The sequence below is a fragment of the Anarrhichthys ocellatus genome, unplaced genomic scaffold (assembly GCF_004355925.1).
Source record: "Anarrhichthys ocellatus isolate YVR2014 unplaced genomic scaffold, GSC_Weel_1.0 scaffold184, whole genome shotgun sequence".
Lineage (NCBI taxonomy): Eukaryota > Metazoa > Chordata > Actinopteri > Perciformes > Anarhichadidae > Anarrhichthys > Anarrhichthys ocellatus.
The window spans coordinates 21,121-32,533 of NW_022280214.1; the positions used below are offsets into that span (position 1 = coordinate 21,121).

The following is an 11,413-nucleotide window of genomic DNA, read 5'->3' on the forward strand; positions in this document are numbered from 1 at the left end:
GTATATATATCATGTAAGCCATTTTACACACTCCAAACACAATTCTACACGACTAATATAAGTATCTAAAACAATTACCACAATATCACACTTTTTTCGCCATTGCTGAGCAGACCACACACTCCGGTAGGCGCTAAGAAGAAGAAGCTAGAGGCTAACACGGAAAACCGAAATCGCAGAAAGCACGCCAATAACACACAGATTCCACAGTATCTTCAGAATTTCACTCCGTGAAACCAGTACAGAGCTGTGAGCAAACAAGCACCAGAACCACAAACCACTTTATCAATACAAATCGTAACTGCACCTCACCGTGAGCTGAATTCATGAAGAGAACAGATAAATACCCGCTTATTTCGATTCAAATATGTTCGACGTATATCCTGTTGTGTCTCTCAACTGTTTGTTGAAGAAAGGGGGGTCTACCTAACTTAGGGGACCAGGGGGTAGAGATTTGACTTTCGGCGAATGGAATTTTATGCTCCGCGAGAGACGGCGTGGTTTTGATTTTCACTGGCTAACGATTCTGTCAATCAATACCACGTTACGCCCACTCGATTGTCTGGACTCTGACGCGTCATTTTCTGAAATTGACCAATCATAGGCTGTGGTGGCCCGTTCTTGATTCCTCTTCCTCTGTACTGAGCCACGTTACGAGGCTCTGTTTCTGACTCACACGTTGAACCGTCTAAATAATGACTCTTGCAGACACTGCTTTCTTTGCCGTCACTTGATTGATTTTATTTTCTCTTTTGACAAATTCAACAGCAAAATATAATCTGTTAAGCGTGAGGTCAAAGACTGTCCCGATGCCCCGTTCCACACAAAGGAAAACCAACCCTCGAGACTCAGTCCCACCCCTTCCTCTTATGCCAGCTGATCCTCCTCTGGTTAATCACGGAAGTTCCTAAAGAAAAGTAATTATACAGAATCCAAAATGTAACCTTCATTCATAAATTAAAGGAGTCACACAAATATATTAGCAAAAATGAGAAATTATGATTTGTAATCAAAACTAAAAATATGGCTCTAACATAGGCTGAGAAAGGCCCACATACACGCAGGGAAACTGGAATTCAGATGAGAAAATCCCATGGATGACAGACACAAACAGGCTCAGAGAGGATTCAGGCTCTCAAAATGATGCCAAACTGCTGTATTTGGATAGATTGAACACTATTAGTGATAAAACAAGTGAAATATATAGTTATATAGTATATAAAATTACAATGGAACAGCTGGTTCCAAAATTTCAATTTGGTTGACCTCACTTGACCTCTCTGTACTAAAACCTCTGTAATTTTGTTCTGCTTCACTTTATCAAAGTCAAACTTTGCACACAGACTGTTGACATGTTCGTCTATGATTTGGGAGATGTTTTAAGGTAACCACTGCCTCATTTCAAAGAAACAATAACAATAAAATTGCTTTTTTTTCAGGCGAACCTGAAACTTTTAAATTTTCAGCTGTGTGCCATCTTCATTCACTCTTAACCAGTAACATATACACTGATATTTACACATCTGAACAAGTCTCTCACAAGTGTTACCTTTATTACAACATCAACATTATTCAAATAGACCTTGTAGTTGCAGAAATACACTCTTTTAAGTATGGGTATGCAATTTTCGAGCAGAGGCCTAATAATAGGGCTAGAGGGCTCTACAGGTTTTAAACTAAGAACATGGATATCTAACCAACATGACGGACAGGTGTCTGAGGACAATCGGAGCTCGTCAGGCACAACGTGTCTCACCTGGACCTGACTCACATTTAAACTGGTGGTAGCAGCCGGTCGAGTCCTAAAGACTCACAGACCAACAGCTACTTTGATTTCCTTCTGGTCGAGTGTCCACCGCTGAGCTCTGTGACAAAGAAAACCAGCTTCAGGGTTTTCTGTTCTCCATATAAAGTAACTGAGAGGAAGTAAGAAACATCTTTGCAGCTCAGATGAAGAACACATGAAGGACGACGGAGGTTTTAAATGCAGTCGAAATGTGGAGATGTAGACGTCTAAAGAACAAAAAATACTGATTTCAACTTGTTTCACCAGAGAAATATACGTCATGAGGACATAAAAACCTTTGAAAGGACTTCAAATGTTTCATAATTAGGCAGATAAACATAAATATGCTCCCATAACCTCAGAAGAAGAAACGATCATCAGAAAGTCATATTAATGGATAGTTCATATATTCACACAGTTTTAATTTGCTGTATTAATCCGTCCTCTCTGACTCAATATTAATGAATGCACAGAAGGATTCACACACATATTTTGGGATTTATATATAAATTAGTCTCTCCAAAAAACGTTTTTCAATGCACACAAAAACAGACACAAATACTTTATGGATTTCTTCATATTTAAAACAAGAAATATTTTTCTGCATCAGAAATGTGCTTTTTTTTACATTTATACACAAACTATTTCTGTATGCATTGAAAGATATTTTTGGGTGGACAGTTATTTATATATAAATCACTGATTCAATCACTGTCTTTCAATGAAGCTGTGTGAAAAAGCAAAGTTCAGTCCGAGGCTTCAGCAGAGAGTGAAGTCTCTCGCAGTCACATATTACAACAAACCAGTGGCGGGCCGTCATTTTAAACCTGGGCCTTCAGTGCTGTCCTGCAGCTGAAATACCACCTTATAACCTCATGATGGCGCCACAGCTATTATTCGCTTCTATGGCTGTAACTATGTACGTATTCGTATTAAACCGTGCGGTACAAGTCTTGCAAACTAAACAATACGTTTGAATAATAGTACTGCATTTGGAAAATGCAGAAGCTTAAACTGTGGGAAATATAATGTTTTGTAATGTAGGACAGAGCCGTGGTTCTCCAACTGGTCTGGCTGCGGGACCCACCATCACCCCGTAATGACAAGCCGCGATCCAATTTTCTCTATTGGAGACCGTTTTATGGTTTACTTTCACAATTCACATACTAATAGTACTGCTCTGCTATCTCTTTCCTCAGCCCCGTGTGTCACGGTGTGTGTACATCTCACTCGAGTCAGGAAACTTGTCAGAATACTCATATTTGATTGGCTGAGCTGCATCACGTGATGTGATTCACAACGCATTGGTCAGTGTTTTTCCTGCTCCGCTGAACAAGTGCCGTAAATGCTGGAATAATTCCGCTGCATAAAAAATAACCTTCAAAATAAAAGCACAAGATTTTTTTTTTTGTCAGGCAAAGGCCGGTCTGTGTGACCTCTGAGCCGCAACAAAAAAAACACAACAAAAAACAGCTGGGGCTCCGCAAGTGTTCTGGGAGGCTATGCTAACTAGCTTAACGGGAAAACAACAGCAGCAACACGCATTCTGCTACACACTCGAGGGCCATTCAGATATTAGATGTAAAAAAAAAACAAATGCAGTTGACTTACCAAACTCCATCCTCCTTTCATCCCAGTTAAATCCCAACTCACAAATCTATTTCTCCTCCTTCAGCCAACTGAGGAAGACAGTAGCTGTGCAATGAGAACATAAGATAATGGGGAAAATGATTTTATAAATTATAATACATGGTGTATTTAAGAAAAATTATTAAATTATAAAATAGATATAACTTTGTGATTCTGTTCAGGCCAGCAGAGAAGGCCTTGCAGGCCCTGATGGCCCACCTCTGACACAAATACATATATGACTGCATTATTTTATTGTAGCGTATTTCACAATAATGTGTGTTTTTACTGCAGAGCATCAACAAGAGTTGTGACAAGACTGCTGCTGTTTGGTCTCAATGAAACCTCTGGGTGTAATGTGTCTCTCAGACACCAGATGGCGCTCTGCACAAAGGAGACTGAGCAGCTCGTGACCACGCTGCATTTCATCATTGCCTCACTTTTTATTACTTTTGTTGGTTCGAACCGAAACGCAACCATCAACAAAACAGCATCTTCATCCTGAAATAAAGAGTTCATGTTGTGGAGACCGAGAAGTTCTGAGCCCATAATTTGAGCAGATGTTTGATAGGTGTCACACACACACACACACACACACACACACACACACACACACACACACACACTCTTAATACACTTTGTTTCTCCAATGAAGTTCTGAATGCTGTTTGAGTTAAATGACGTGAAAACAAAGTTGAAACATAAAAACACACTTTATTGGAAAAAAATACAAAACTGACTTTCCATTAAAAAGTTTCACAAAAGTCTTTTGATATATAAAAAACAATATGTACAAAGTTCTGTTTTCTGGTTTATAAAATACAGTAAAAATGACGACTTATTATAGAAGTTAAAGCAATAACTTAACTGAAGAGTCGTATAGTTGTATGATGAAACAGCCTGTAAAGGAACATCCAGACAAACAAAGTCTCTCAGCTTGTTTCTGTCTCGAGGAGGAACAAGAAGACAAAGCATCGCTTCCTTCTGGTCACCAACACACAGAACTAAAGCCCATAATGACGTCCGGTCGGCCCGACTAAACAGCAGCAACATAACAAGGACACATCTTCTACTTTCAGATTCACCATTAAAATGCGTCCCAACTTCTTTCCTTCACTTCCTGTTTCCTTCCTGAGTCTTTGTTTTCCACTTGATTCCTCAGCATGAGCACCATTTCAACATGCGTGTTCTGTATCAAATCCCTGATCTTCTCCTCAGATTAAAGAACTATTTACACACCAGGCATTTTTATTTATTTGACAATAATCTCTTATCATATCTCAATGATCAGCAGGTTTGTGGGTCTGTCCAACACTAATAAACCCGTTCTCACTCTCAGGGCGTCAAACACCGACGGCTGGTCAGAGACCGACGTCTTTATTAGAGGCTCAACTGGTGTGAATTAAAGAGAGAAAGTCCTCACAAGGCTAGAGGGACAAACGGAGTCAAACAAACACAGGACTTTCACTCAGGGGACCGGTGTTTTTGTCCCGTGTAAAACCACAAGTTTTAAGTTTTACAACATGAAAACAACGCATCTTCATATAACGGTTCATAGGATATCTTATCTTGTCTAAAACTACTACGTTAGATTTAGGGAAAGATTGTTGTTTGAGTTAAAATAACTACAGAAGTGTCGTTACTGAAGTACTAAAGTTACGTGACAAATAAATCAATGTTGACTTCTGGTTTCACACGAGGAACAAACAAACAGCGGTCTGCCGGAGGAAAGATCTGTTTGTTGGACTCATCCACCTCCACCACCGCCCTGTGAGGGTTTGTATGGTCTCTATACTTCCTCGTTTATAATTACGTAGATAGGATTGAAATAATAATGTTTAGCTTTTACAAAGAACAACTGTGCTTCTGTTTCCTGTCGGAGTCAAAAGACATTTGAATAAAGATGAAACTTCATCAACCTTAGTGTTTGAGCCTGAAAACATGTCTTTCAGTTTGACCGAGGAAACGGACTACAAAAGCACCCAAACAGTCAAACTCATGTTAATACCAGGAGACAAATTTAGCTTCATGTTGACTCTGAACACATCTTCACCTCTTCTTATTGGCACAAAAGTGCTGGAAGTGACACCTTCTTTATATTGAAGCCTCAATCTATAAAAAAATAATTTTATACATTTAAATCATATTTCAGTATTACATCAACATTCTCCTCACACACAGAAACTCAGTCTTTCCAGAGTTCAGTGATCTCATTGATAAAGTCCTGAAGGAGCAGCCAGGCCCGCCCTCTTCTCAGCATTCCCAGAGTTCCTTGATGCATTTCCTGAGGCGGCGGTGTCGTCCAGACCCAGAGACCGGCGGTACGCCGCGGAGAGTCGGTACAGGATGTCGGCCCGAGGGCCGGGGTGGGCGTCGGCCTTCTGTGTCATCAGCATCTCAAACAGCGTGCTGACCTCAGACAGCAGCGCCCCGCCCAGTGGGCCATCCTTCTCTGGAGTTTTACCTGAAGGAGGAAGAGGAGAGGGAGGAGTCACTCTGCTGCATTCTGGGAATGAAAACCAGACCTTCTGCCTCAACTACAGCAGTTAATAAAACAATTATTAATTGGTTACAACTTCTGAAAATGTGTTGGTTTTCTTTGGGTTTTCAAGTGTTATTTAAAACAGCCATTTCAATGAATCTAATTTTAAATAACACATTTTAGTTGTCTAAACCTAACTAAGTAGTTTAGTTGTCTCAACCTAACTCAGTAGTTTAGTCGTCTCAACCTAACTAAGTAGTTTAGTCGTCTCAACCTAACTAAGTAGTTTAGTCGTCTCAACCTAACTCAGTAGTTTAGTTGTGTAAACCTAACTAAGTAGTTTAGTTGTCTCAACCTAACTAAGTAGTTTAGTTGTCTCAACCTAACTCAGTGGTTTCCTGTGAAGACAGGTTTATTTTGAAAAGACTGTATTCATGTAACGAGCAGAAATTAACACACGTTTCTGGACTTTTGTAGGAAAACGCACAAGAAATGAGCAACTTTTTCATCAGATATCATACAAAGAATTGTATGAGGATACGTTGAAAATAGCCAAAAGTTTCAACCGTGAAACTAACGAGACATCTGTGACATCCACAAGTTTTTTTAAAAATCTAGACATTGTTATCATCTTTCAATAATTCTTTAGAATGTTTTGGTTCACTTTTGACTTTGGACGTAAAGTTTTAATACTTATTTAAAAGCTAGAGTTAAATCTATGTCGACCCTTTTTAAACATCTACCTACAGCTCAGCTACGCTTCAGACTCTACAAGTCTTTTAATAGATCATTAAGTAGATTCAACCGCTGTGATTTAAACTCTAACTTTTAAATTGAAATGATAGCAAAACAAGACTCTTTGCATTTTCACCGAAAGTGGAGAAGGACGAGGAGTCCAGGGCATCCCGGGGACAGAGCTCACTCTCAGGGGACGGTGGCCCGTTGGGGACAAAGACGTTGTCGTGGTAATCGGCAGTGAGAGGCAGAGAGAGCCGGGCCATCCAGGCCGGGTCGCTGACATCTGGGAAGATGTCATCTACAGAGAGAGGAGAGAGAGCCGAACTTAAATATCTTTAAACTTTACATTCATTCAGACGTCCTGTGAGACTCTTCCTTTTAGTTTCTCTCTATCTGGAGAACGAGGCAGGAAGACCAGGAGGAAACAACACACTGGCTTTTATTCTGAAGTGTCCTCTCTGATCTCATCCTCATCACTTCCTGTTTGTGTCCTGTACTTCCTGTTTGTGTCGTCAAAATAATGAAAGAGCTTCATAGTTTTTAATCAGTTCATGTGGAAGATATCTGGAGGAAGAAGAGATGAGAGTTACTAAATGTAAAACGGACTCAACACAGGACGTTTACAGTCTAATGAATATGAAACACACAGATATATAGTTTCTAGTATTTTAAGTATTTATATTTCCAAAGTATACTGTGAGGAGTCAGGAGTGAATCTAAACAGAGATACAGTTATTTCATTCATAAAATTGAACAGATTCCAGACATTGTTCGAGTTCCTTCATTTATTTTAGACATTATTTCTGTTGTTATTATTTCTTTCATGTTTTATTGAAACTTTGTTTTGTGATTTTAAGAACTGCGGATGTTTGTGTGTTTACTCAGTCAGAGTTAAAGCAAAATGCTGATTATCGAGGTATCAATGTATAAATCCATATTTCTATTTCAACAAACATTTGACACGTTATCTATTGAAGAACAACAGAGTGAGACTCTGTTTCCTGTTACATCTCTTTACTTGTTCTTGTTACTTCTCTGCACGTCTACATGTGAACTTCTATGTAACATGAAGATTCATAATCAGACTCTCGTAGAAGTAAAAGTTCTGCTCAACATTTAATATTAATATCAGTTAAAGTATAAACAGTGAATCATATCTGATCAGTTAACGGATCTCCAGCTCCTTTCAGTAGATGAACTCTGGATGATGTCTGAAAGTCATTATGTAGTGAAGCTGAAACATTATTATTATTATTATTATTATTATTATATTCAGAGCTCCTGAAAGAGTCTTTACTTGATGTTAAATGTAAAATATTATTTTTTAACGGCCGTCTCCAGACGTCACATTGATGAGAGTTTAACAGTCTGAGACTAATCAGCCTCCTTCATCTCACCACCAACAGATGTTTAACACACACACACACACACACACACAGTTAATCCCCCCCCCTCCCCGTCTTTCCTCCTTTTGTTTTGGCAGATTTTCTCCACAGATCCTAAGAACACAAAACGCTCCTTCAGTTACTGAGAGCATCGAGTTTCAGTAAATCTTTAGAGATAAAAAACTTAAACCAACGTTGTGTCTGTAAATAAAAACGTCTTCAGCCCATATTTCATCTGGAGAATCACATCAGTGTATGAATAATAAGCCCGAGGATGAGATATGATATCAAACAAGATGTATTTATCTCAACATCCAAGATATGGATGAAGACGAGGATTTCTGTCGAGACTAAAACCAACAATGAGTCTGAATGGTTCCTACTGAAGACGTATCGATAAACACGTCTCACAGATACTGAGATCAGAGAACAGCTGGAGAGTTATTATTCTCACGCACGATGTTTTAACTGCTGTGACTCCAAACTCATCAAAACACATGAAATAGCAGGAAAATGTGTCACACATGAAAGACTGATTACACGCACACACTCTGCTGTCAGGTGTGATATCATCTTCACACCTGGACAAAGACGGCTTTGTGTTTGTGTGATTCATCATGAAGAAGAAGAAGAAGATGTTACAGGTCACACATGTAAGAGAGAGACACACACACGCACTGGTGTGAGTTACAGCCTGCAGGGTGGAGGTGAGTCGAGCATCACACACACAACACAACACACTCCCTCTCACTCTTTATGTCACAAAGTCAGCTCGCCCCGGGACTCTGACCGCAATACCAGGAAGACACACACACACACACACACACACACACACACACACATCACTTCTTAAAAAACATTTTTATAGACTGGCTTGTATGTGATCTCGTCGCTTTTCTGTTTTATTTTATGTGTTGATTTTACTAAATGATTTATTTCATTTATTTTATTGTATCGACTGTCTCACTGATCTTTCTGTTATTATGAATTTGTTTTTGCTGCTTTGTCTGTCAAAGCACTTTGTAAACTCTGTTTTTAAAGCTGCTCTATAAATAAAGTTATTATTATTATTATGATGGAGTCAGTATGGGACAGCACTACATGCTGCAACACCTCGACTCCCCAGGGTCATATGAAGGGTTTTGTTTGTGGACTTCAGCTCAGCATTCAACACCATCATCCCGGAGATACTCCAACCCAAACTCTCCCAGCTCACTGTGCAGCCTCCACCTGTCAGTGGATCACTAACGTCCTGACTGACAGGACGCAGAATGACTGTATGAGAGAGAGAGAGAGTGATAGAGACATAGACAGAAAGATAGAGAGTGAGGCAGACAGTTTTATGGACTGAGTGAGTGAGACAGGAAGACAGACAGCTATATGGACTGAGTGAGTGAGACAGGAAGACAGACAGCTATATGGACTGAGTGAGTGAGACAGGAAGACAGACAGCTATATGGACTGAGTGAGTGAGACGGGAAGACAGACAGTTTTATGGACTGAGTGAGTGAGACAGGAAGACAGACAGTTTTATGGACTGAGTGAGTGTGACAGACAGAGAGAGCCTGTGTGCGTGTAACTGGTTGCCATGGTGAGGACGCACCTGTTGGAGTCTGTGAGTCTGAACAAATCATCAAAACTCCCATAACCGTAGCTCCTGTTGCTCCGATATTAATAAATGAGAGGAAGGATGAGTTGAAGAACAGATCCTGTAAAAATTGTCTGTAGTGTAAAAAATGTGGCTTAACTGGCGATCTAGAAATGGGGTACCGTGTTCTGTGGAAGATGTTTTTGAAGCAAAATTTAACATTGGTCTCTATGGAGCAGAAAGTTGGTTTTCCTCTCAATTATAGGCTTCTGTGTCAAATGTGTAAATATGTGGGATTCCACAGTCATTTGTCTACAACAAGGACAAGATTAGCTACTTTTAAATCCAGAAATGATGCATGAAGAGTGAAGATTGTGGACACAGTGGCAAAAGACAAATCTTTTTTTCACAAGAATCTCAAGCTGCTCACTCTAGCGGTGACATCACACACTCTAAGCTGCGCAATACACACCCATTATGAAGTCAGAAAAGGGCTGAAAAAATCATAGAAGTTAAATTGCTGCAGTTCAAAAAGTTTAAAATATATCAAAAAGCTGAATCATTCTGCAATAGATCAGGGTTGTCTCAACAGTTGAAATAGTGTCTGTAGCTGAAAGTATGAGGAAGTAGAAGGATTTGAACGTTGAAGAAGTTGAAGAGGATTTGAAAATGTTCTCCATAGACATCCCATTCAAAAAAAATGTGCAAAAAGCTTAATAATTCAAAAAGTTTAAAGATTAGAAATATGAAGAGATATAGCAGACGTGTCCTTAACGAGCTGAACATTTTGATATTTGAACGCTTTCTAGTGATTATAGTTGCTTAACAGCATTCCAACTATAATATTATTATTAAGCCCGATTGATTATATACAGTGTGCTTTGTAGCACAAAGCTTTGTGATAGTGTGATAGATAGTGTGCTATCTATTTTTCGGAGAAAAATAGATAGCACAGCGGTTTTCCCGAAAATCCAGAAAAACTGAGCAAAATTTCTCCATTCACTTGAATGGGGTTTCGGCGTGAAGAGAGCTAAAAAAACACTTAACTTTGGGCCCATATTGACTAGCCGTACTTTAACGTAGAAACATGATTCAAAGTTTAAAACGTAGACAAAACGCTGCACTTTATTGAGCCAAAGGGACATTTTGATAGCTAGCACAGTTTTCATGAAGTCACAGATTAAGTTTCAGGAAAATTTTGGGTCTGTTTCAGATTTTATAATGGGTGTGTAGCTCGTTAAGAGCTAGAGTGAGAGCATAACTGTCAGAGTGGAGCGGAGCAGGAAAATATTCTGTAATTTTTCCAAACAAATTGCTCCAGCTCCCACAATTTTTACTCTTTATTCACCATTTTTGGCCCAAAAGCTTGGAAATGTTGTGCTGGTCGCAGTAAAGTGTCTATGGAATCCAACGGACTTACACATTTGGCTCAAAGAGCCGCAGAGCGACATGAACTCCAACCAACTGCTCCATTAGACTCCATGTTAAATCTGACCACTCATTTCTCAAAGAAAGCAGACGGTACCAGTTGTGTCTATTGCTCTGGAGCTCACATTATTAACACCACAAACATAAAAAACACATCAGCGCGTTCGGCAGAGTCTTATCTTTCTCACGGTATCCATATTTTGGCACTCAGACTCCTGCTAATTTGTTAAGAGGCAGGGGTTTTGTTCAAAATCACTGATTACTGCAACGTTTCTTAATCAGTCTGCCTGGTGCGTCCTCACCATGGCAACCAGTTACACACATGCAGTCTCTCTCTCTCTCTCTCTCTGTCTCTCTCTCTCTCTCTCTCTCTCTCT

General features: G+C 39.5%; 1 protein-coding gene across 1 annotated transcript in view; it reads right to left on the minus strand.

Moving 5' to 3' along the window:
- Positions 1-3,930: 3,930 nt before the first annotated feature.
- Positions 3,931-11,413, minus strand: part of LOC116400604 (protocadherin-12-like) — a 9,231-nt gene continuing 1,748 nt past the window's right edge. Inside the window, exons 3-4 of the mRNA XM_031878517.1 lie at positions 6,769-6,933; positions 3,931-5,879 (exon numbers count right to left, since the gene is read on the minus strand). Coding sequence (XP_031734377.1) covers positions 5,626-5,879; positions 6,769-6,933 — 419 coding nt within the window. The 3' untranslated portion in view covers positions 3,931-5,625. The remainder of the gene's footprint in view (positions 5,880-6,768; positions 6,934-11,413) is intronic.